The 26,749-nt window shown below is 35.9% G+C and overlaps 6 protein-coding genes and 1 pseudogene across 6 annotated transcripts; 5 read left to right on the top strand and 2 right to left on the bottom strand.

Annotated features, from left to right (window-relative positions):
- Positions 1-8,015: 8,015 nt before the first annotated feature.
- On the top strand, positions 8,016-9,149 carry LOC139882684 (metal tolerance protein B-like). Its single transcript, XM_071866963.1, has one exon. It carries the CDS (start codon positions 8,016-8,018, stop codon positions 9,147-9,149), a length of 1,134 nt encoding a protein of 377 aa, XP_071723064.1.
- A 541-nt stretch (positions 9,150-9,690) lies between these two features.
- LOC139882681 (ras-related protein Rab11C) lies at positions 9,691-10,919 on the bottom strand. Its single transcript, XM_071866961.1, has 2 exons — positions 10,755-10,919; positions 9,691-10,179 (listed from the first exon to the last, which is right to left on the bottom strand). Exons 1-2 carry the CDS (start codon positions 10,917-10,919, stop codon positions 9,691-9,693), a joined length of 654 nt encoding a protein of 217 aa, XP_071723062.1.
- Positions 10,920-13,422: 2,503 nt separating this feature from the next.
- Positions 13,423-15,476, top strand: LOC139882679 (uncharacterized). Its single transcript, XM_071866959.1, has 3 exons — positions 13,423-13,534; positions 13,688-13,793; positions 15,398-15,476. Exons 1-3 carry the CDS (start codon positions 13,423-13,425, stop codon positions 15,474-15,476), a joined length of 297 nt encoding a protein of 98 aa, XP_071723060.1.
- Positions 15,477-17,873: 2,397 nt separating this feature from the next.
- LOC139882685 (uncharacterized) lies at positions 17,874-18,915 on the top strand. Its single transcript, XM_071866964.1, has 4 exons — positions 17,874-17,996; positions 18,123-18,234; positions 18,530-18,693; positions 18,778-18,915. The coding sequence occupies exons 1-4, from the start codon at positions 17,874-17,876 to the stop codon at positions 18,913-18,915; spliced, it is 537 nt and encodes a 178-aa protein (XP_071723065.1).
- A 655-nt stretch (positions 18,916-19,570) lies between these two features.
- Positions 19,571-20,155, bottom strand: LOC139882686 (uncharacterized). The gene has a single exon (XM_071866966.1). It carries the CDS (start codon positions 20,153-20,155, stop codon positions 19,571-19,573), a length of 585 nt encoding a protein of 194 aa, XP_071723067.1.
- A 720-nt stretch (positions 20,156-20,875) lies between these two features.
- On the top strand, positions 20,876-22,007 carry LOC139882687 (probable glutathione S-transferase). The gene is made up of 2 exons (XM_071866967.1): positions 20,876-21,187; positions 21,654-22,007. The coding sequence occupies exons 1-2, from the start codon at positions 20,876-20,878 to the stop codon at positions 22,005-22,007; spliced, it is 666 nt and encodes a 221-aa protein (XP_071723068.1).
- A 1,749-nt stretch (positions 22,008-23,756) lies between these two features.
- Positions 23,757-24,931, top strand: LOC139882688 (glutathione S-transferase U7-like; annotated as a pseudogene).
- The last annotated feature ends 1,818 nt before the right edge of the window (positions 24,932-26,749 follow it).

Genomic DNA, 26,749 nt, shown 5'->3' on the forward strand with positions numbered 1-26,749 from the left:
TTTCCTGCATTATCTGTCTTTGCAATCCAATTATCCTGACCTATAGCGATCCATGCTCCGTCACCGACATTCTAGGTGCTATCTCTCAATAAAATATTCCTTCCTTCGAGAATGTTACGCCAGACCAGAGAAGGATTGTTCTCTGTAGCCACTTCCGAACATGAATTTGAAGGAAAATATTTTTGCTTTGAGTGCTCTGACTAGAAGAGAGTTTTGATCTTGGACAATTCTCCATCCTTGTTTTGCTAGGAACGCTAGATTGGATGCTCTCAAGTTTCTGAATCCGAGTCCTCCATTCTTTTTTGATTGGGACATGGTCTGCCAGCTGACCCAGCGGATCTTCCGTTTACCTTCCTACCAAAAACATCTGATGGCAGCTTTAATTTCCTTGATAATTTTGATCGGGATGCTAAAGCAAGTCATCGAGTAAGGGGGAATAGCCTGGATTACTGCTTTAATAAGAGTTTCTTTTCCCGCTTTTGAGAGAAACCGCGTTGTCCATATATTCAATTTATTCCATATCCTCTTGACTATGTTTTTGAAATTGATGACTTTAGCACTACCAACCAGAAGAGGCAAGCCTAGATATTTCCACAAAGAAATTACCTCATCAATGTTTAAGATTGATTTAGTTTCTCTCCCGACTTGTCTTGAACTATTCGGACTGAAGAAGACCCCTGATTTGGAAGTGTTTATGAGTTTATCCTAATGCTCTCTCATACGAATTAAAAATGTTCTTCCAGGTTGCAAATTCAGCAACGTCTGTTCTTGCAAAGAAAAGGCTATCGTTGGCGAATAGAAGATGAGTCACGCTGGGGCTGTCCCTCGATATTTTTTAGCCAGTTAGAATCCCTTCGCGCTTTGCATTTAAAATCAAAGACGACAGAGCTTCAGAGCATAACAGAAAGAGGACGGAGACAGAGGATCTCCTTGCCTGAGTCCTCTTTTCTGGCTGAAAACGGGAGTCAGAACTCCATTAATTAGGACAGCCGATTTGATAGATTCAACGCATCTCATTATCCATGCAATCCACAAGTCGTTGAACCCCATTCTTCTCATGATGCCTCTCAAAAAGTCCCATTCAACTCTATCAAAGGCCTTCGTCATATCAATCTTGATAGCACACCATCCGGAGCTTTCAGTCTTTTTTGACTTCAGAAAGTGAGTGATTTCATATGCAAGTGTCACTTTGTCCGAGATCAGTCGTCCCGACAGGAAAGCAAACTGGTTTGGAGAAATAATGCTAGACAGGATGGACTTCAATCTATTAGCAAGGACTTTTGCGGCCAGCTTTATAGATTACATTGCAAAGGCTAATCGGTCGAAATTCATATAACCTTTCAGGAGCTTTCACTTTAGGATTAAGACAATAAGAGCCAGATTAAAGTTATCTGGAATCTCTCTACTTTCTATGAAATCCCTTAAGCTGGAAGTTACTTCTTCTTTGATAGTTTCCCAGTGAGCTTTGAAGAATCTAGGGGAGTGGCCATCTGGCCCTGGGGATTTATTGTTCATACTGTTGAGAGCTACAGTGACTTCCTCTGTTGTGATTGTAGAAGTGAGGAATGAATTATCTTGCTCAGTTACTCTGGCCGAAACAGCTTCCAAAACCGGTAGGGTCTAACTCTGTCTGTCTGCTTTGAATAAGTTCTGAAAGAATTCCACTACAAGATTAGAGATCACTGTCGGGTTTGACTGCCACATTCCGTTAGTATCCATCAATCCTTCTATACGATTGCGCTTCTTCCTCCCATTGGCTGAAGAAAAATGCAGAGCTTTTAGCTCCCTCTTTATACCAGTGTTCCTTATCGCGCTGTGACCAGAAGTCGGATTCCTTATGGCTCAAGTCAAGGATTTATTTTTGAAGGACCTGTGCTCTGTCTCTTTCTTTATCTCTTAAAGGAAGGCTTGAGAAAGATTCAAGTTGAGCAGCTTTCCGTCTGATCTGGTGGCCAAAATTTGTGGGATGATGCTTTTTCCAGTGAACCAGGTTGGCCCTGCTTTTACTCAGCTTAGCCCAGAGATCGGAAATTGAAGTAGCTCTAGGGTCCATAGTCCATCTAGTTTTCACAAGATTTGTACATTCTGCTTCCTTATTCCAACAAATTTCATAACGAAAGAAAGAGGAATTGACTTGTGGATTCAGACCTGCTGGAAGAAACTAAGATCGGGACATGATCTGAGACCCTGTACCTCCGCCTTCGAATAGTTTCTTGCCCACACTTTATCAGCTACTGCTCTGTCCAACCTTTCTTGAGTGACATCTTGTCCTTCTCTCTTGCTTCTCTAGGTAAAGGGAAAACTAGAGAAGGGGAGGTTCGTAACCCACAATCGCTAAGGGTCGAGCGAAAGCTTTCCAACTGTTCCTCTAATCTTGTGTTACCGCCGCTCTTCTCTGAGTTATGGGTAATCTGGTTAAAGTCACCACAGATAAGCCAAGGGAAATTCGCCCCTTGACTGAGTGTACGCAACAATCTGTTTGTTTTCCACTTTTGGTCCGACTCGGGCCATCCATATACACCAGTGAGACGCCATGAGCCATCGATTTCAACGTCAATGTGATTGTGGGAATATGAAATAATTTTTACCGCTACATCTTCACTCTAGAACAAAGCTAGTCCACCTTTGTTGAACCCTTCTCTGTCTACCCCAAAACATCCAGGCCATGAGAGCCTACATCGAATCCATTCGAGATCCCTTTTCATTTTCATTGTTTCAGAAAGAAATATAAGGGAGGGCTTCCAGAAATTTTTTAATTTCAGGAGATTCGGAATCTTGTAGGACCGCCCAAGCCTCTACAGTTCCAAGCGATTGTATTCATGGCGAGAGTCGGGAGAGGGTTTTCCCCTCCGCCTCCGGAAGTTCTTGGTTGTCGTTTCCATCTAGTTCATTGCCGAGCAGAGATGAAGAGCGATTTCCCAGAAAGAGATTACCGTGGGTTGAAGATGAAGGCTCAGTTGGATCCGCCTGATGAGGTTGGGCTTGAGAAAACAAGAAGTCCCTTTCCCCTACCAAGTTTATGTTGGCTATCGACTGCAAAGATTGTCGGAGTCGGGCTGCTCGTTTGGGGCTCCTGCTAGTGAAGACTACAATTGCGAGGGGCGGGCTAACCTTGGGTCGAAGATGCTCATTGGATTTAATTCTTCAAATTGGTCCGTTCCTTCAGTCCGAGCCTCCTGGGCCCTTTGAATGCCTTGGGCTTCTAAGGAAGTAAACTCAACAGTGGGGCGGCCCAAGTCTACAGCCCAATCTGGTTCAAGGTTTCTAGCTTCTTGATCTAATCTCTGTATGGGTTTCAAGAAAGTTTATTTCCCCTTTAAGACGGGCTGCTCTGACTATGCTCTGGGCAGTTGGGACAGCAGTTGGGTTTGAACAAAGGTGGGCTTGTTCTAAAATTGGATGGGCCCTGATGATTAGATTTTCGGCTTCTATTCTGGCCCGTTTCCTGAGATCCAATTTCCTTAGAAAGGCTCTCCTATGGTTCGGCTCATCTTCCCCGGTTGGTTCATGGTTAACATTCTCTAATGGCTCCTTTCTCTTTCGGTCTGATTAGAACGATGGCATTTTGAGCTGAACAAGTTGCATAGTACAACGATCAAATCGCTGTGACACAGTAGGGGGCAAGAGAGAGAATCCTCTGCTGCGGCGATTTTGCCAGTCTCTCTTCTGACAATAGCCGTTCCTGCCACGCGGTTTATAGAGTTAGCTGATGGATTGAACGAGGTATCCTCCGAATTCTCCCATGGACCAAACTTTTGTTCTTTCCGTTGAGCGTTGGACGACGAGCCCCTTCTAGATTTTGAATTTCGTTCTTTGTTGGCCGGAAAGTTAACCTCTCCTTCTCCTGCCTTGAGACCGTATCCGAAGGGAAGAGGGGTTCTTCTGTCTCCAGATCTCTGTCGACATTCCGAGGTCTTGTGGTCGAATCTGCCACACATGAAACAGAAGTCCGTCACCCTCTCATATTTCAGAGAGATCCAATGACTAATGCCCAAGTATACAAGAGGGAGCCCCCTTTGAAGCGGCTCGTTTACGTCGATTCCAATTCTAATTCTGAGAAAACGTCCACTCCTGTCATCAACATCCCTAAAGATGCCAATTTTAGCGGCGAGTACTTCTCCCAAGTCGGCTGTCAAGCAGCAATATGGTAAGCCGTGGAGTTGAATCCAGAAATCTTGCTGAGAGAAATCCACTTCTGCAGGCTTCATGGAGCTGTTGAAGGGTTTCAATACGAGTAATTTTCCTTGGAACGACCAAAGACCGCCATTCAGTATGAAATTATGGTCTTCCACTGAGTTAGTTTTGAAAGTGAAAATGTTGAATCCGGCGTCTTTGATGAAGAGAGTTTTCAACTACCATAAGTTTCTCAAAAACTCTTTCATAATGTGGAAGGGAACTCTCTTGGTTGAGTAAATTTTCCCCGCTATCTCTGGGTTTACTACGTTTTCAGCCGAGAACTTTGAGTCATCCAAGGTTATGGGATCCAACTCTTTCAAAGAGGGATTTAGACACAAACGACTGTTCATAGTCGAGTACTGGCTTTTCCACTTTTAAGGAAACAAAGATTCTTAATAAATGCCGATGTTTAAAGAATAATTAAAGAGCAATTAAGAACGGAATTGTTGTCGGAATTAGGTGGGTAAGTAAGGTAAAGGGGGGAGGAGAGGAAGGGGTCTTTCATTTTTTTACTAATGCATATTACGTCGATGACATTGTACTTTAGTTAAAGTTAGTGCAGTTTCCTTAAAAAAAAATTTAGTTCAGTTTGTGGTTATGATTATTGTGGCTTGATGTAATACTGACTTGCTAGCTAAGAATTGGTTTTCTCGGCAGTTTAATTTTATTTACAATATGATACTCTCGGCCCAATTTCAATTATAAGCCCACAAACTCGTTATATGGAAGTCCAAGAAAGCAACTTGCGCCGTGCTTACGTAAAGGAACAAAAGTTCATACTTGAGACGAAAATAATATTGAATAACATAAACTAAAGTGCAAATTTCTAAACCTGGAGGACTATACATCTCAATATTTTTTTTCTTCATATTTTAGAGGACTATGGATTTTTTTTTTTTTTAAAATTGCAGCTACGCACTGACACGGTGCACCCATAACACCAACCGTTACACTCTAACTTATAAAAGGCGACACACTTTGTCTTATCAACGCGTAGGACCGCCCGCACCTACATACAGCAAGGAGCTCATTCTTGACGACCATGGAATTAACCACTTTCCTAATCAAATTATAAGAACCTAGATTTGGCCCAAATTGCATTATTCGAATCGGGCTAAGTTTTGAAGCCCATTTTTGAACATGAGGAATAATAAAACTTCATTTTCTTTTTGTCATTTTCACTCTCAAAAAGGTAGTGGAAAATGCATAGAATCATCCATCCATTCATTCCATATATATATGAATCAGTCAGCACGCCTGCCTGCCTGTGATCTCCATATTATGCATTTTGGATCTCTTCCCATTTATAAATTCTTTCATGGTGGACGGATTGGGAGTCAATCTTTGTTTCCATTCGCAGACGTTTCTTCCTTAATCCTTGTTGGAAAATCTTCCATTTACGTGCAAAATCCCATACTTACATAATATATAATCATCATCATGAGATCGCCCAAACCCCAATCATTATCAACCCCTCGTCATCGAGAATTTCAGGTATGCCCCCATTTCTTCACTAGCTCAAATTTCCATTGCAATATAACTGGGTGTTTGAGTTTTTCATATGTAGCTTATAAAGTTCCTTCCTTGGTCGGTCATTCATGTGAACACTTGGAATGTCTGAGAAATGGAATTTAGAATTCAAATTTTGGAGATATTTACGGCTTGGTAATTTCTGAGGAATGGGATTTAGATTTCAGAATGGAATTCCGTCGTAACTCTGTTGGGAAAACTTCGAATTGAAGTTTACGTATGGTATTTTAAGATAAGAGTTAGTGACCTCCCATGAGGTTCTATTATTATTAGAACACTGCTATACTATCCTTTTGGTTTTACATAAATCCCACTGAATAATTCTCTGAAACATGTTTGCATGATTGTGGCTGCAGCAAAAATTAAAACCCTGTGTCTAATGTGCGTTTCACTTCTATTCAATCGCTGTTTCGTTACATTGTACTTTTGATGCTTCAATCCCTAAAATTTTATATAATCAGGAAATATTGGTTTCTCTGTGATCAACTTTCTCTCCACAGAGTCACAGTGATGGTCAAATTTGCAATTTTATCATGGTGATACACATTAGCATCCTAACTCATTGTGCATGTAAATTAGCTAGTTACATCTCAACATAAATACTAGCTACTTTGTATTACAGAGGAAGTTGCTGAAAATATTATCAGAGCTTATCACTGATAAATTTTCTATCATTCTTTCATCAATCTTGATCTTTGTTTGCATCCAAGCACTAAAATCTTTTCAAATTCGGTACATGTTTTCTTAGCAGATGGAGCAGGAGGACGTCCCAATTCTAAGGTCGCCCAAACCCCAATTACTATCAACCCCTCGTCATCGAGATTTTCAGGTATGCACGCTCGTCACTATCTCAAATTCTCATAACAAGAATGGTTGGTGGTTGTTTTGTGCATTTTTGGCTTAAAGATTCTTCCTTGATTATGTGATCACTTGAATATGCACCCTGAATGTTAAACTTTAATAATTTCTGCCACTGCTCCTCTCTTAATGCCATTATGCTTAGTTTCCAGTTTCGTAAAGCCTCACTTTTTCCTATTATCGTGTTACTGGTTTCTCATCTATCAATTTTAAATTTCCGTCTATATTTTCATTGTTCACTAATCATTATAAAAACTGACTGATTAACATGTTGATACACATCAGCACCTTAAATCAGATTTTGTCTCAACAGTCATTGAGCATGTAAATTAGTTAGTTACGTCTCAAGATTCTTGGCAGAATCTATCATTAATACTAGCTGCTCTGTACAGACTAGGTTGTGGATTTAGCAACAGATTTCAAAACTGAGTTTTGTCTCATATCTCTGTTGTTGCTCTACATTTCTCTAGTTTTCTTTGCATCTGAACACTCAAATAGTTTTGTTACTTGTTGTCAAAGCTGATGGATCAGGAGGACGTCCCCATTTTAAGATCGCCCAAACCCCAATCACTATCAACCCCTCGTCATCGAGATTTTCAGGTATACACATTTGTCATCATCTCAAAGTTCCATTACAAGAATGGTTGTTGGTTGGTTTTTTCATTTGAGGCTTAAAGGTTATTCCTTGTTTATGTGAGCACTTGAACTTGCTCCCTGAATATTGTTTAACTTAATAATTGCTTGTTGCCACTGCTCCTCTATTAATGCCACTATCCCACCTTAGGTTTTAGTTTCGTAAAGCCTTACTTTTAGAATTTCTATTATCATTTATATATAGGAAACACTGGTTTCGATATGCCTAATTTTGAAATAGTGTTGAAAAACGTTATCAATCATAATCAAAACTGATTAACATGGCGATACACATCAGCATCTTTTTTAAACAAATTTTGTCTCAGCACTCATAGTGCTTGTAAATTAGTCAGTCACATCTCATGATCCGCAGAATCTATTTAAATACTAGCTACAGAGTAGGTTGTGGAAATAGCATCATATTTTAAAACTGATGACTTTTCTATCATTTCTCTGTTGTTGCTTTATTTCTCTTGAGCTTTATTTGCATCCAAATACTCAAATCTTTTAGTTTTCATGCATGTTGTGAAAGCTGAAAGAGCAGGAGGACGTCCCAATTTTAAGGTCGCCCAGACCCCAATCATTATCAACCCCTCGTAATCGAGATTTTCAGGTATGCGCATTTTTCACTATCTCAAACTTCCACTACAATAATAACTGGCTGTTTGATGTTCTTTGAGCTACTTTGTACATAGTATGTTAATGAAAATATCATCAGATTTCAGAACCGATGACTTTTATCTCATTATTTTCTCTACTTTCTGGAGTTATCTTTGCATCCAAACACTAAAATCTTCATTACATGTTTTCTTAAGCCGATGGAGCAGGAGGATGTCCCAATTTTAAGGCTGGAGCACAAGCAGGATGTTGAAATGGATGTCTTATCTTCTACAGGAAATGACATTCATTCCAAGCCACGAAAGTCATCGAGGAAATCTGTATGTGGCCTCTTCAACGAAAACAAGACGCTAGAGTCTGAAGAACGATCTAAATCAGTCACGAAGCTTTCTGGACTCATCTTCTTTTATATAATGGTCATCGCCATAGAAATTGTAGGTGGTTTCAAAGCCAACAGCCTAGCTGTAATCACAGATGCAGCTCACTTAGTTACAGATGTTGCAGGATTCTCAATCGCGTTGTTCACAGTTTGGGCTTCAGGTTGGGAGGCGACGGCTAAGTATTCTTTCGGCTTTGGACGTCTCGAAATTCTCGGCGCATTGTTTTCCGTGCTGCTCATATGGCAAATGTCTGTCATGTTAATAAAAGAAGCAGTTGAGAGAATCTTTCTTGCAAATTCAGACGTAAACGGAAGGCTCATGTTTGCAATAGCACTTTTCGGATTCATTGTCAACTTTGTAATGGTTACATGGTTGGGTCATGATCATGCTCATGCTCATGGCCATGGTCATACTCATCACCATTCATCTGGACATGATCATGACCATGATCATCATCATCACCATGAAAAGGATGAAATATGTGTTGAAATGGATGAAGAGCCGACAAAGAAGAACAAGTTCTTTAACATTAATATACAAGGGGCGTATCTTCACGTGATGGCCGATCTAATTCAGTCTGTTGGGGTTATGATTGCTGGAGCAGTTTTGTGGTTAAAACCAGAATGGCTGGTCGTCGATCTTGTCTGCACAATCGTCTTTGCGACTTTTGCTCTAATCACTACGATTCCGATGCTTAGGAATTTATTTGGTATATTAATGGAGACAACGCCTAAGGAGATCAATATTTCTAGGCTGGAAAATGATCTGAAATGCATCAAAGGAGTTCAAGAGATTCTAGACTTGCATGTTTGGACTATAACGCTCGGACAGGTCCTGTTGACTTGCCACATCCAAGCTGAGGCTGGCGTTAGTTCAACTGAAATACTAACCAAGGTTAGGGAATATTGTAAGAAAAAACACGGAATTTATCATGCGACTGTACAAATAGAGTAGTTGCGTGAGGATTATTATAGAATAATTTAACAGAGGAGAATTTTAAAATATCATGTTCTTGAAACTAGTTTCTTTTCAATTTTATTTTTCTTCTCCTTAGATTGATGGAGTAATTAATTACTACCTCCATCCGGAAATAGATGGAGTAACATTCTAGGAGTTGTATTTTTGAAGGCTGTTCCAGCAGGAACTTGTAATGGTGGATATCTTCTTCACCATATTGGCAGTTTTAATCTTGCAAAATTAAAATGTCTTTTTGTTCAGAGGTCCCCATGTGAACATACAGCCATACAGGAACATGAAATACAATTTTCACCATCATAAATATACACAGATAGACAATCCTGCAATGCTAACAACACTGTTCATTAGATTTCTTTAAATTTTGCACGCTTCATACCACAACCCGATGAAACAAAGAAGTATTCTACACGTCACTTCCTCGGCCCAAAAATTGAAAAACAATGATAAGCAAGAAAAGGGAAAAAGAAAAGATAAATCTGTTTCTAGAAAATTCTTTCTGTTCTTCTCAACGACAAACTCAAGTAGAACAGCATCCTTTACTAGTTCCATTCCCAGATGCATTAGCAACATTAATGGATGTCCCTTGACCAGGAATGGCAGTGGTAGCACCAGCTTCTTGGGCTGCCAACGCCTTTTTGCTAATGATATGGTAAATCTCACTTAGTATGGTCTGAAACGCTTTCTCGACATTCGTTGCTTCTAGTGCTGAAGTCTCGAGAAATGATAGACCTTCCCTCTCTGCCAGAGTTTGACCATCGCCTTCTTGAACAGCTCTGAGATGAGCTAAGTCGGATTTATTTCCGGCCATCATGATTACAATGTTTGAATCAGCATGGTCTCTCAATTCACGAAGCCACCTTGTGACATTGTCAAAGGTTTGCCTTTTAGTTATGTCGTACACAAGAAGTGCACCGACGGCTCCTCTATAGTAAGCACTGGTTATAGCTCTGTATCGTTCCTGCCCAGCTGTATCCCATATTTGGGCTTTCACAGTTTTTCCTTCTATCTGTATTTATAAATTTAGAGCAATTTAGTTAAGCTTCGCACAAACCACCATGCAATCTCCAATATAAATTCATATTATGTTTTATCCCTAAACAAACAAAATGAAAATAACCTGACATACACGAATAAAGTCAACAGAATTGCTAATGCAAGGTATGCTTCCATATATACAAATGATCATAAACTGACGTATAATATAGGTAAACCTGATCAGTTTATTTGATAACTTCAACTATACGCACTGAGGAGACACTAGATTATTTCACGATGATCTTTAGACTTGTTTTCCCTATTAGAGAAACATGATCTTAGATAGGCGTCGACTATCATTTTCAAATTACTAAAAGAACAAGCCATTATGATGCTTCGAGTACCCTTCTGACGCATAGTCCTGAAGCTAAAAACACACATGTAATCCTCAATTCTAAACTACATGGGTTTGCCGGCAACACGCATTGGTTTTCTGCTACTATTAAAGGAATCAAAATTTCCCAATTTAACAAGGCATTATTCCATAAACAAATGAACGAATGAACGAAACAATAATCTATACAGAACTACACAGAATATATGTACCTGAAGAGTTCTGGTGGCAAACTCAACCCCAATGGTCGATTTTGATTCCAAGCAGAATTCATTTCTCGTAAATCTCGACAAGATATTGGATTTACCTACACCAGAGTCACCAATCAACACAATCTTGAACAGGTAATCGTACTCATGATCCACTCTATGTGCCATCCCCTTCTCCTCTCCGATCCAGTCAAAACCTGATCCAGAAAAAAAAAAAAAAAAGAAAAAAGAAACTAGATCAAAAAAACGAATGAACATGAACAAACAATCATACAAAAAATCAATTGAGAATTTTTAGGCTTACCCAAGTTAGGATAGTCAGAGAAGAGGGTAAATTACCAAACTTTTTCACAGAATGCGATTCTCCGTTCTTGGTAATTTTTCGATTTTAGGGTTCGTATTCGCCGAAAATAAATGAAAAAAATAAGTTATAGAAATGGTAAAAAAGTTATGACAAAGGTAGAGGTGGAGAGCGTTGATCTGTACCTGACTGACGATGAACGTTATAAATATGTATTGCGTAAGATTATTTATTTTAATTATTATTAATATTTGTGATTGAACGGCGCCGTATTTATAAGAAGCAAATGAGATGGCAATCTGACATTTGCAGGCTGGCAGAGTGTTTTTCTTCGTGTGGACCGTGTACACGTTAGTGTTTGCCACGCCGTTATTTTTAAAATGTTTTTAGTAAAGTAGGCCCAATGATTGGTTGGCGCAATAAAAGCCCAATACAGAAAGGGAACCCATTTAGTTCTACATCAGGACAAAAGCAGTTTGTATTTTAGAGTAAGATTGAGTAGGGTGCGACCAAATCCACCAATCCAACAGATCCAATCAACTCCAATCGATTTTAGGTTGGATTGAATTGAATTTGAAAAAAAATATATTAAAAATTCAATCCAATTCATATATTTTATCGTGGGTCATGAATTCGACAAAAGATATCTAATCCAATTCATTAATCTACCAATCCACATTTTTATTAAATTAAATTATTATTTATACATCAATATATATATAAAATAAGATATATCAATTTTTAATAAATCTAAAAGATCAAAACGTCATCTATTTAAATACGGAAAAAGTATTTATTAGTTGGGTGAAAATTTATGATAATATATATGTACAAATAATTATACTACCATAATATTTTTAAAATTTATTATGATATTTTGTATACGGAAATTGAAGTGCATGAAAAACTAATCAATTTTTTCTATTTCTTTATAAGATAGTTTAATTTGTTAAGATTTTCAACATAATCTTTTTTGTAAAATTTATTTCGATCCATAAATTATCCAATCCAACTTACTTATTTGACCTGTTGGGTTGGGTTGGATCACAAGAAAATTTTCGAAAATTCAACCCAACCCAACACCTTCTTGTCAAATCCAATTCAACCCATACTCACCCTTATTTTAGAGTATCTTATATACAATAGAGAGAACTTTTTCAATTTGTTCCAGTTGCAATTTAATTGAAAATTTTATTGTCAAATCAACATCCGACACATGGCGTTTTAATTAGGAATCAAGCTTTTGAGTTTAATTAGGAATCAAGTTACAATTTTAAGTTAATATTTTTTTTCCTATTCTAATTAAGAAATCAAAACACAATAAAATAATGATTTCTAATAAAATTCTATCAATTACTTATTCCTAATCATATACAAATTATTTAATCCTAATCATATGAGATTCCTATTCTCTTTTATCTTTGTTTTACGAGTATATATAGTTATATGCACCATACTAAATTCACACCCGTAAAAACAAAAACTTCTCGTACGATTTTCTTTTGCTAAGCTAGATTTGTTTTTTATTTTTAAAAAAGAAGCTTCGGTAGGGTTTTTTTCCTCATCAATACAACTACTAATTATTTAATTAATTAATAGAAGTTTTGTTTTGTTTTTATTGTGATCGATTGATTTTTTTTTTAATCAGGAAAAGTTTTGTTTTGTTTTTATTATGATCGATTTTTTTCCCACCATAATAACATTCTATTATTGCATATCTTATTTTTCAAATAATTAATTATTTTTCTTAATTAAAATTCATTATATATTTTTTTTCTATTCATAATTAAAACGGACATATATTCTATTTTCCTATTCAAACGAACATATTATTAAAAAAAAATCTAATCTAAATATAATATATATTATTTTCTTTCTAAATTTTTATTAAACTATTATTTTTAATAAAAATCCGTTATATTTTTAATTAAAATGAGTATATCTTATATTTCCAACAATAAGAAAAATTAAATTGATTAGATGCAATTATAAATTTTATTATCAAATTAAATCTTGATATTTAATTTTTATTTTTTATTATATTTATTATTTTTAAAAACAAAATAAAATTTTAATTCTAATATTTAGATTTTAAAATAAAATCAAAATAATTATAATTAATATAAAATTAAAATAATTTTCTTTTAACATATATTTAATAATATTTAATACAAATTATTATTATATAATTATTATATGATATATGTACTAATTTTTAAAGGTATCATTTTACCGTCCATTTCCACTAACTAGTATATATATCGCCGAAACAGATTCGCAACTCGATACTGTGTCATCGCCATATCATAACGTGTACAATTCTCGTTTAGGTTTGATCATTTCATCGGAGCGATCATCATCATCAGAGAGATGAAGAAGGAAGATACAGTGAAGCTGATAAGCGCTGAAGGATTCGAGTTCGTCGTGGACAAAGAAGCAGCCATGGTCTCCCACACAATTCGCAACATGCTCACTTCTCCAGGTTTGTTCTTCTATTCTACCTCTAGATTGTAATAATTCCGTAATCGTGATACGTTTTAGTTTGATATGCATTATCACAATTCAGTGAAGATTATTTTTATTTGATTAGGTTTTAATTTGATTTGTCCTCTTATTATTGTCATTGATTAATTAGGGGGTTTTGCTGAAAGTCAACTCGGAGAGGTGACATTCCCCGAGATCAGCACGACAATTCTCGAAAAGATCTGTCAGTATTTCTATTGGTCTCTGCAATATTCCAGGTATGTTAGTACTTAGTTTTGATAAATTCTGAATTTTGGTTCCCTGTAAAAATGAAGCCTGACCATCTTGTATGTTTATTCGATGATAACGTTGTCACCGCTGTCATTTCATTTTGAAATTGAAAAATTTAGAATCTGTTGCATTGCTTGTATGACTGCGGTGCTGTTTTATTTTTCCGTTGATCGGTTTGTTATCCATTTCACTTCAAATACTTCCACTTATTGATAGTATCATAAATGTTTTGGTTATTTTCTTGTCTGTTTTGTCATTTCTGAGGTATAGAGGCTCCACTTTCGCAATTAGTTGGCAGTTACTGATATTTGGTCTTGAGGGGTAATAGTGTGCTACTCATAACTCATCTCAAACAAGTAGAGTTCTAGATGTCCTGATTTGGGATTCTCATAAAGAATGCCCCCTCCATTTAATGATACATGCAGTTTTTCCAATTTTACCCTCTTATTCCAAATCTCCCGTAGAACAACTTATCTCCTTCGTCAGAAAATCAGTCAAGTTGGCGGCGGCTGTTGATCATTTATCTTCCGATCTCCTCCGTCATAACCACCATTTCATCCGCCATCGCCATCGAAACCCATATTCCGATGATTTTCGAGACTCTGCTGGACGGGAGTTAAAGGCTGACAAAGACAGCTATTAAGAAAATAAATTGGCGACGGCCGTTGTTTGTTCGTCTTGGCATCTCTTTCGTCACAGCCACCATTTCCTCCGCTGTCGCCTTCGACGTAGGATCGATTGGACTTCAATTTATCATCTTACAATTCTAACCGATAAATAAATTATGAATGAAATTGCTAAACCCTTTGAAATAAAATTTAAACTTCCCCACTCATAATTCCCAAAACAAAGCTTGATGATATACCACATAAAATAAAATAAGCCGAAATCAAATGAAACCCATATCAACGAATTTCGTGTGTAAGAGTACAAACCTCTGGATGCTCTGCATCCCGAATCACCATGGTTGGGCCTCCAGCTGTTCCGGTGGTGGGACTCAAATGAGGTTGCAAGAACTTATAACGGTGATGAGGAGGAGAGGCAATTGAAGGCTTCGGAGGACGCGGGTGATAACGGCTGGTAGACTTGTAACCGCCGCCACGACCGATTGAATTGATAATGTGTTGGGATCGAGCAGCACACATATTGAATGTATTCTGAATCGGGAGAATGGAGACGATGATTGGGATATTTGCAATTACTTATGCACATGAAAGACATTTTAATCAAAAACACACTTTCCATAATTTAAGCTCAATTATCTAAAACTGCATGTATTGATACTGAGGCAGTATTTGTCAAACACGTGCTATTCCGTCTTGTGAAGTGCACGATTCCTAAGTTAAAAAGGAAAGTAATTTGTCTTTGGAAAACTGTGATTGGTCAATATTCTAATTTGTAATTAGCATGAGTCATATATATGTGTGTGTGTGTGTGTGTGTGTGTTATAACCTGGTATATATAGGTAAAAGTTTTTTTGATTACCTCTGTTCTATTGTTTAGACTCGTCATGGCCTGCCATTATACAATGTTTGTTGGTAGAAGTATGCAATTAAACTCTCGATCTTATTTCTTGTTTTCCATTTTTCAGGGGCAAAGAGACTGAATTCCATATCGAGCCTGAACTCACCCTGGAGCTGATGATGGCTGCCAACTATCTCCATACTTGAGCAGATTACTTCCTTCGGGGAGAAACAACAGTATTCATAAGTCTTCAGCTTGGATCACTGCTAGTAGTAATAGATAGTTGTCTAATTCTGAACATGTATTTATTGGTTTTCAGTGTATTCTATTTAATCTGACCATGTTATGTATTGGCCTTTATTTTATTTTATTTTGGTCTATCTACCAGAGCTATACTAAAGGATGGTATTGGTTGGCTCCCAAGAAGGCCTAGGATGAACCTGCAATGCAATTTACAGATGCACCGCAAGGTGTTACTTTAACATATCTTTTATGTGTTTGTATCATTAGAAACTATGCAAAACTTATTTGATGAATATGTTTTTTTATTGCTGGACGATGTAAAGTTGCTATTTGCACAAATTACACCTATAGAATACCAAATGTTAACAAGTTGCATGATGGGATTAGATTGGTTTGTTTTCATGGATGTTATGGAGTATTTTGGTTCCGATATTTGAGAAGAAAGATCGATAGGGAATGACTTTCTTTGTCCAAGTTTGTCCACTTTAGATAGACTTTTCTTCTGCACGGCTATACACGTTAAAACTCTATAAATTAATAATGTCGGGACCGGAGAAATTTATTCTCGATAAATTAATAATTATTAATTTAAAGAGTTTTTAACCGATTCAACGTAATTTATATTTTCGTATAAATTAAGTAATTATACTGTACATATCAAACAAAAAGGCAAATTAGTCTATGCCTTTTAGAATTACGTTGTAGCGAATTTTGTGACTCAATAGTTATACTGTGTTCTTACTTGGTGGCAATGGCTCCAAATAGAAAACAAACAATTATTGAATCATATTTCAATAGAATGTAATATATTTTTTTTTTAGTTTCTATAAATTATTAATTTATGATTTTCTTGAGACCAAAAGTTATAAATGAATCTCTCAAAAAATTATTATCTTATTATTTTATCGAATTTTTTAATTTTTTACATTGGTCCAAGTCGGGACGGGACAAATTTATTATTTTAAAAAGTTTATTAATTTATCGAGTATTAATTTAAAGAGTACTGTATATGCGGAAACTTGAACAATTATGTTTTCCTTAAGGCTTTGTTTGATGTGATGGAGAGCATCCATGGCCATGCTTCGCTCACAGAATCTATTTGCAAGTGGCTTGTAGTCGGCACCAAGACGTGCTTATTGCGAGCAAGTTGAGGATGTGATGATGTAAGAGGGCGCATTAAGTGTGAGTTTGTCCAAGCTTTTCGAAATTACTTTTTACTTTCCTGAATATAAGTGTTTGTTTTCTCTTTTTCGATATTTTCATACAAAGTACTGGCAGAATAAAAAGTAAGGGGTAGTAATATTTCTTATATTTTTACGGTACGCAACGATGTGTTATTATTTTCCTATCTAAGTTGAAAAGTTAAGTAAATGGTAGGAAAAAAAATAGAGGAAGTATCTTGTCTAAGTCAGCGAGGCACGAATACTAGACAAGTTTTATCTCATTCGTGACCATCCATTTTGGGGCTAATTGTTATCGTTGAAAGTGATTGCCACATGTAGCTTAAGACTAAAGAGATGATGTCAAGTTACAATTGTGGGCAAACAATAAATACTTGCATGATACAATAATGGAACAAAATAGCACCGTCAACTCGGAATTTCATCATGATGAACAGACCTCTTAACCGGAGTTTGATCTAATATCAAAGGGTAGTGCCCTAATCGAGGAATGGGAATATGGCCATAAGAGGTGAATCAAACTAATAGAAACATAGAAGATAAGAGGGAAAGGTGGAAGTCAATTTCAAGTTAATCAGGAAAAGTCCTGTCAATTACATGCATCCGAAGAAGATCACTTATAAGGATAGATTTTTGTTTCTCTACTAAATTAGGAATCTCAAAACCATAGTTCTTAGGATAATGGACACTTGGCAGAGACAGATAGCTCCACTTTGGATGACAGGTGGACACTGAGAGACGGTTATCCGTTATAGTTGATCAATTGAAAAAGAAGATAGTGTGCAGGAAACAGAGAATGTGACATTAGAGGGTGATGGACAAAGCAGAAAGTAAAAGGAGGGAAATTAATCTCCTTTTTGTTTAGTTTTTTTTTTTTTTTTTTTTTTTTTTTTTTTTATTTTTTAATTCCAAGATTTCTTAGTGCAATAGATATTATTTATTTATCTTTTTTCAAAAATAAGGTATTAGTATTTTCATTGTGATGAATGCACATGGGGTTGGCTCAAACAGTGGTGTGATTGTGTTGTAGTAGTGTTAAAAATTTGGAAGATTTTTTGCTTGTTGATGTGAGCTTGTGTTGCGTTGCTTTCTTTTCTCCTTTAAAATCTTATTCGTTCATTAGCGTCATACTTAGAAGATATTTTGCTGCCAAGTTAATTCGTGATCGACAGCTTAGGAATGGAAAATAACAGTAGAGTCTCTTCTTCTTCGTCATTCATTAGTGATCTTTTTGACACCAAAGAGTCAACAAATTCTGTCTCCACGGGGATTTTTGAGTCTATTTTTCCACCTCCATCGACGGTAATATTCCTAGAATGCACTTCTAGATGACTAGATGCAGCTAGGATTTTCTCTCTTTATATGTTTGCCTACAAAAGGATGGGAAGAAAAGTATCACGTTAATATATTTTTATGCGATAATTTAAGGCTAATGGGCAGTGGAACGATTTACAGGTTCCAAAAAGGAGGGGCTCCTCGAGCTCTTGGGAAAATCAGGTCTCAGGAAATCAAGAATGGAAAGCAAAACTAGGAGCTCCAGGTTTGTGATTTTGTGCATACTTTAGTTTCCTTTCATATTATCTACAAAAGAAAAATATTTAATCTCCATATAATTCGATTCTTATCCCTATGTTTTCTTTTTCTGAGAACCTTGAATTGATGGATAATACCAAATCTATCTATTGTTTTTTTATATGAAGTTGGATTTTCAGTTTTTTCGGTTTTGCAAATGAAATATGTCTTTCTGATCGAGAGAGGGAAATTCTTACATAATCTTCCTCCCTAAGTTGACCGGATTCATAATATGATTAATTGTTTGTCTCAAAATAACTCAGCTCCAGAAGTGGAGGAGGTGAGCTATGAGAGAAACTCAAATAAACTCTATCAGGAAAAGAGAGCAAAAGAAAATCCATGCCATCTAAGTTCATCTCTTCACTATGGTGGACGAGACGTCTATACCGATTCCCCGAATACCAGAACCACTGGATCATACCCAAAAGTGAGTCTCAGTTACTTTATAGTAACAAACAAATTCTGTGTTTGGACACTTTCTATATGAAATGACATTTTTTGGGTGAAATAGTTTCAGAAAGAAGGTCCTAGTGCTAACAATTCAAATGATGCTTCAAGAGGAAATTGGTGGCAAGGTAGTATTGGTATATCTAGTAGATATCATACTGCTAATACTTTTTTTTTGATGATACATACTACTAATACTTGAGCTCATCTTTTTGGCTGCATTAATGTCTACTTAAATACTTGCTCATCAAAACTAGCATTTTTTCAGGTTCGCTTTATTATTAGTACCTTAGCCGTGTTCTTGGTATACAAATTTGAGGCAAGGTTAAGAAAGATTTCAACTTTTTTTATCTATAAAATAAATAAATTTCAACTTTTGGATTTCTGATTTGTATAAACACAACTTTGCAGGATTTTATGAAAAGCCAGTGTATGAGTATCAAAAAATAAATAAGTAGCTGAGCTCCTATGTGGGATCGATCTGCTACCAGCTTCTTTAAGCCAAAGACTTTTAGCTTGTTTGATTTCTCTGTCTAGGAAAAGATCTTTTTAGGAATATGAACACTAATATTATTTCCTTTTGCCTGATAACATAAATAATAATGGGGTTGTGTTATACTACCTCCGTATATTTCCGATGCATTTTACATAGGAAATGTAACAGTTAATTAGAGGGAGTATGTCTAAAAACAGATGCTTTTAGAATTATCCCAATTTCTGTTATATTTTTCTATTGAACAAAGAATTGAAGAAATATTCTCACACGTATTGTAATGTGGTATTCTATTGTATCAAGCCTTTTTTCAATTCTGTGTGTATATATCTGATACCTCACTGCATTGGAGAATTTCTGATTGTTACCGAGTGAAAGCGTAAAGAACAAGGAAAACGAAAATAGCAAGAGCCATAGGAACCAATAAAACCAGAGGAGCAACAGCTGCAAGTGTATACAAACTCCCACAAGCCAAAGTCCCTAATTTTATCTGAATCAAATCCACCAAAGCCCACATCAAAAACCCGCATCCGAAAACTGACCCGAAACCCGATACCAATATCCCTACTCTCAACGCCATCGCATTAACACTCGCCAAGCTAAAGCTAGCACCAAACTGGAATTCTTCTGCATTCTCAACATTAATACTAATAGCTTGCTTGAGTGCCAAGGCAACGAGGCTGGAGAAGAGGAAGCAGCTGAAGGAGTACACGTGGCAGCATACGAGGTTCTCTACGATGCGAGGCCCAGCTGCACAGGAGGCGAAATCGTGATGGCCTATTAAGGCGACCGAAGGATCGATATTGGTGGGGTTAAAGGTAAGACCAAGGAAAAGGGCTAAAGTGAAGAGTGAGTTGACGTTGACCACACCGTCTAACGCCATGATGTGGATGTTTGTTGTGGAGGAGATCGGTGTCCGACGCCGTGAAAACCTGCCGATGATCGACATTTTTGCCTGAAAGAGACACGGAAATCGTAATATAAATACTTAATTATATATGTGAATTTAAAGAAATGGTTAGTTGCTTTTTGGCATGTTTAGAAGGTGAGTGACGTTGATGATTGAAACTTACAAGTTTATTTTTTTTGTTTATTGCGTGACTTTAAAGTCAAGAAAAAGGATGTTGATTTTAGTCTGTTTATCAGAGGATGTGTAGAAGCTAAACCAAACCCTAAAAAGATAAGAACAAAAGATCGTAGCGGAATATAATATTTAATTTGCCCCCCTACTATTTGATGATCATAATAATTTAGTGCATAAATTCAAAAAGGGCAATATTTCATCCCCAAGTATTTTTAGGACGTAGGCTCCACTGAAATACTGACTGACATGTATTTTCTATCAGCATTTCACGAATTTTCTCGGACCAAATCCTATACTCCTATTATCCAATGATGTTTTAGATTATTGACTAACTACATGTCCATATGAATGAATATAAAAATCCAAACCATCATGCATTTTGAAACGAGGGTAAACTATGTTGTTAATGGTATAATCCAGCCTGACAAAAGAGTACAACTAAGAAGAGTTAAATATTGAGAGAATTAAAAAAGAGCCCATGACTGAGTTTCCAAGAAAACCTCTATATTGAGGAGTATTTAAAGGAGCAAAATTCCTAGAGTTTAACAACAAACCACAGAAAAGATTTTGTAAATTAAAAAAAAAATGGCAGAGGAAGTGAAAATGTTTGGGTTCTGGGCAAGCCCTTTTAGTAACAGGGTAGAGCTAGCCTTGAATCTAAAAGGAATTCAGTACGAATTCATCGAAGAAAATCTGCAAAACAAGAGTCGGTCATTTCTCAAGTACAACCCCATTACGAAGAAAATCCCAGTGATTGTGCACAATGAAAAGTCAATCATAGAGTCCCTAGTGATCTTAGAGTACATCGAAGAAACCTGGAAAGACAATCCATTATTGCCTCAGGATCCCCACGAACGAGCCTTGGCTCGGTTTTGGGCTAATTTCATCGATGACAAGGTAAAGTCAAGGATTTGGCACTTTCCAAGCATTTTGTTTTATTTGTTTTTTATGTATAAGATGGAATATTATTAATCACTAAAAATTAAAATGTGCCCAAGTTCGATCGTGCTAGTTGTCGATGATCCTCGGATTAAAACCTAGTCATCCAAACTAGGAGGTCGTCTACAATTCAACTATTATAGATTATGGAACCTCAACCGAAAGAAAGTCATTAGCTACGGACACATTCATCCATAACTATAAAAGAAAGTACATCACTGAAAGCACTTTTCTCTAATTACAGAGAATAAAGGAATCTAAACATCGAACTCATAGAGATAATGAGAGTCGAGTGTTTTTGCGATCTAGCTCGAAAAGTTGAGAACCTATGCCAACCATGGAAATCAACTGACAGTACTTTCCTAGCATATTAATTCTTCTTAATCACTGAATTATTTAATTTATAATTCATGTTAATTTTCAGATTATAAAATCAGCGCATAGAATAGCTACGAGCAGCAGCAAGGAAAGAGAGGATGCCATTGAAGAGAATGTTGAGAATCTGAAATTGCTTGAGAAGGAGCTGGCAGGAAAAGATTTCTTTGGAGGGAATAGCATTGGATACATTGATATTGCGGCCAGCGTGATTGCCATTTGGTTTGGAGTGGGGCAAGAAGTTTCAGGTCTACATTGGTTCACACAAGAGGAACATCCAAATCTATGGAAATGGAAGACTAAATTTGAACAGGATGAAGTTGTCAAACAGTGTTGCCCTCCAAAACACAAACTTGTTGAATTCATGAAAATGCTTACGGCTTCGGGATCTGCCCCAAAATAGACCTGTCTAAATTAGATTCAGTACTGTACTTGTCTTGTTGAAATGAAATAAATAAAAACTGTGTTTCAGATTTTTAATTAGCATTGGAAATTAAAGGTAATTAATAATCAAATTGCAAGGGTTCTTGAACAAGCAATACCGACAACTTTTCCTTTGTTTAGCTTGGACTAATGTTGCAACTACCTTTCAAACAAATCTATGTAATTCTTTTTTCTAGAAAAACAGATTTTTATTCATTTTTTTGATAATATATAATGAGGGAATTGATTATAAAAAAGTTTATGATATGAATGTACACACGTGCAATGCATGGACTAAACACTCCTTGCCCTCAGAACAAGGTCATAAACCAGGGTTATGTGTACAACCACACTATCGGGATTACATCGGAAATCGCATAAAGAATGTGAGGTGAAAACTAAAGAAAGCTAGCCTAATTTAAGCAGGAAGGAGCAGAACATCGTGTGCATATTGGGAATGGACAAAAATATACATTTTAAACGGTTCCAAAACCCACAAGCACTGATTGAGAAATTAGGATACGTTTGTGTCGTGTTTGGAGCATTCTCCAGACATCCTCAAAATACGTATTTTTTACTAAGAACTTAAAGTTACTATTTGTTGGAATGATAAATTAAGTCATTGTATATATGAAACATGAAAACAAAAATGTAAAATTTTAACTATCCCCTAGAGATTTTTTTTTTTTTAATTAGCAACAATCAGTTGTGCAAAAGACTTGGCAAACTATATACTACTCCCTTCGTCTCTCAATACATGTTTTTTTAGACTTTTCATTTTGTCTTATAGTAGATGACTTTCATACCTAATTTAGATCAAAATATGTTAAATTTCTTCTTTTACCTTATTTTTTGTGACAATAATTTAAAAGATATTTATTGAGGGATGGAGGGAATAGTAATTTTTAAGAGCGAGTTGGCGTTGAATCCACTGTCTAACGACAATATGTAGAAATTTGTCGTTGATCACATATGTGTCCGTTGCCACTAATAAAAATATTCCATATCTTAAATACTATAACTCTAGCAGGAGATACTCGAAAAGACATTAAAGAGCTCTCCAAATCTCGAGGTTTAGCCTATTCTATAATGACTTAGTTGTATTATATGATATGCAAATAGCTATCATAACACAATTATGCACAACCACTAATAGGGAATCTATGAATTAAAGCATAAAACTTGATAAGCTATAGAAGAGAAAAAAACTTACATTATCTGATAAATCGTTGATCCAATTGAATTCACAAGAATTGTGAAAGAAAAAGGTCCATTTATTTGATGGTTGAGCTTCTATTTCTTTGTAGCTCTTATATCTTCACATTGATCCCTACGACATTGAGAAATATGCAAAAACTAGATATGGCCCCAGAAGTTCGGTTTAAAGTTAGACGGTGGAGAGACAAGGTAGGCGGCAGAAAAGTGTTTTTAGAGAATTTTCAACTCGTTTTTTATGAGAATATTTATACTATTTTGAAAATTAGATTTTCTAAATAATTTAATTCGAGTATTTATTCATTTTTTTTAAAAAATAATTAATAATTGTTGCGCGATCATCTTGAATGGACTTAACGCTACGTTATGTGACACATCATTTTTTTTTAAATGGTGGTAGTAACTAGTAAGGTGTATTATGGAAGTAAAGTTGGAGTAGCAAAATGTAAGAAATGAAAGTTCAGTCATAGGAATGCAATTTTTAAGTGCTTTTAAGAAATAAATTAAGTTGAAAATGGGAGAGGAAGTGAAGTTGTTCGGAATGTGGGTAAGTCCTTTTAGCCGGAGAGTAGAGCTAGCTCTGAAGTTGAAAGTAATAAAGTATGAATACATAGAATATGATCTTTCAAATAAGAGTGATTGCTCTTAGAATACAATCCAACTTACAAGAAAGTCTCAGTGCCCATTCACAATGGAAAGCCAATTGCAGAGTCTCGTGTCATTCTCGCATTCTCGAGTTCATAGATGAGACATGGAAATCTAGTCCCATCTTGCCTCAAGATCCTTATGACTAATCCACAGTTCGCTTCTTGGCCAGGTTCATCGACGAAAAGGTAAAAACCATAATTTTATCCCTTAAACTTTGAAAGTTTACTGCTTAGTCCCAAATATAATTGTGTTTGGTATAGCTTTTTATTTTTTTATTTTTTTTTAAATTGTGTATTAAAGTAACATTTGTGTTTGGTTACTTACTTAAATTGTAAAAGTGGATTTATATAAAATGGATTTTGAAAAGTAATTTTACCAAATATAAATTTAGTCAAAGTAACTCTTATTATATTTGTCGAACAACAATTTACTTTATTATTAAAAAGTACTTTTCTACAAAATAAAAATTTACTTAATAAAAAATCATACCAAACGGACCAGTATTGCTATTTTTTTTAAATAAAATAAAAGAGGTGTAATTAATTAACTAAGACGTTGCCGAATTAAATCGTGTTAGTTGTTGATAATCTCTGAATATCCAGGTTTTGAGAATGTTATATAAGAGAGTTCTTGGGCAAGAGAAGGAAAAAGAAGAGGCCATGAAAGAACTTGAAGAGTGCCTGAAATTTCTGGAGAATGAGCTCCAAGGAAATTAAGGACTTCTTTGGCGATGATGTCATCGGATATGTGGACATCGTTAAGCACGTGATAGCCTTCTGGCAGAGTCCTATTCAAGAGGTTACTCGTGCGGACTGGTACACAAAAGAGGAATATCCAAATTTATGGAATTGGAAAGAAAGTTTTCATCAAAACAATGCCGCCAACCAATGCCGGCCTCCGAGAGAAAATCATCTTGGATATATAAGAGCTACCCACTTAAAATCAAATTCCTCTTCCACATATATAGTTATGATTATTTCGAGTATTGATTATAATCCAGATATCACATACATATTATCCTCAAGACTTATAATAACATAATAATAATACAGTTGGCCCATAACACAATTACATTATTCAATGCTGAAATTATTCGAACTTTTGTAATGGTAATTGGACTAATATGTGTGAATATTCATCTGAGCAAACAATTTTTTTATTTAATTGTAATAATTGAACATAAACAATTCCGAATGGTTTGAGATTCAAAAGCCATGAGCACTAGGATCCTTAACAACAGTAATAGCACAAGCTGCACTTTGCAACACATAGCTTGTAACACTTCCCAGCAGCACCCTACGTTTAACATATTCAAATAAGTTTAAAATAAGCTAAAATCTCTAAATTTGTGACAAAAAAAGACTGAAAATATGTTTAAAAGAAAACATACTGTTGGACAGTGAGGCTTCCGCCTCCAACTTGCACGAGCTTTATAAACTTCACTTTTCAGCTCGCCGATGCCAACATGAGAAGCGCCATCTTTTCTACTAAGTGCTTCCATTTCTTCATTTTGCATTTTCTTCTTTAGTTCTTTGACCTAAAACCGACAAATGAATTTCATGAAAATAAAACTAACTGAAAAAATCCATCATTTAAACGAAAGTAAGATATCCAAGAAGTTGTGATATCTTTTCTCTGGCTGCATTAACTTCACCTTTTTATTTTACTCTTCACTGTTGGCAGATTCTTTAGTAGCTTCTTTTACAAAAGCTGATGAATTTTGCATCCTAATTCTGTTACTTACTCTGAGCAAAGAGCTCCATCACACAAAAAGTTTAACATCTCGTATCCTTCAGCGCTTTTATCAATCCAATCTGAAGGAAAGCCAATCAGCATAATTTCGGATTCAGATGCTATTGTTGGTTTGGATATTTTTGCGATTAAAGAAAGAAACGTCAAGGTTAAGCTTTGTTTTTGAAGAAAGAAAAATATGAGGACAAAAATGAAAACTTGGATTTCAACAGGGACTTTGTTGAAAAATCTGCAGAAAATTTGTTCTTCATAGAGATCAACGGTAGAGATGGTTGTGTGGAGCTCAAGTATTGCTTTAAGGGTAGAGATGGTTGTGTGGAGCTCAAGTATTGCTTTTTTTCTTTTTTTTTTTTAAATTAAAAATTGAAAGTAAAAATGTGATTGGTTGAGTGTGTAGGCAAGTTGGGTTTAAAAGGCATCTATCCTACCATTGTAAAACACACCCGATTCCAACAACAAAAATTGAAGCTTTCATAGTTATTAAAAATGTAGTCTTTCATTTGCTTAGTTTTTTTTTAATTTCTTGTCTTGAATAAAGTAGTGTAGGATTTTATCGTCTTTGTTAATTCTTAGTTTATCACTCTCCTAAAAAAAAACCATTCTCGACAACATATCCAGAATTTAAAAAAAAAAAAAAAGAGCCTTTGATGTGCTTTGAGTAGCAAGCCAATACTATGCACAAAAGGTGTTTTGATTTCAATTCCAGTCTCTGTGCTCCTCATCCGGTGTTCACAGGTTTCAATACTCAATTCCGTTTAGCTGAGCTGTGATTGGTAGAGTGCTGTGCTTGCACCACCTGTGGTCACGGTTCAGAGCATTTCCAACAGTGGTATCAAAGCCATAACAACCTACGATCACAGGTCTTACAATAGCTATTTCACCAAGAGCTTGCAACCATGAATGTTTTCCTGCCTCAGGAGTCAATGATGGAGACCTAAATGAAAACAAGCAGAAATAAATTTTATATTCACTTAAAGAAAATAACTAAATCCATGAAAAGGATTTATAGATAAAGATTAATACTCTATTTTCATATCCTATTATATCAAGGACAGAAGCTGAATATGTATTTGGACAAATGAGGAGTACTGGTCGCACTTCCCCTCT

Source organism: Rutidosis leptorrhynchoides, unplaced genomic scaffold (assembly GCF_046630445.1).
Source record: "Rutidosis leptorrhynchoides isolate AG116_Rl617_1_P2 unplaced genomic scaffold, CSIRO_AGI_Rlap_v1 contig3, whole genome shotgun sequence".
Lineage (NCBI taxonomy): Eukaryota > Viridiplantae > Streptophyta > Magnoliopsida > Asterales > Asteraceae > Rutidosis > Rutidosis leptorrhynchoides.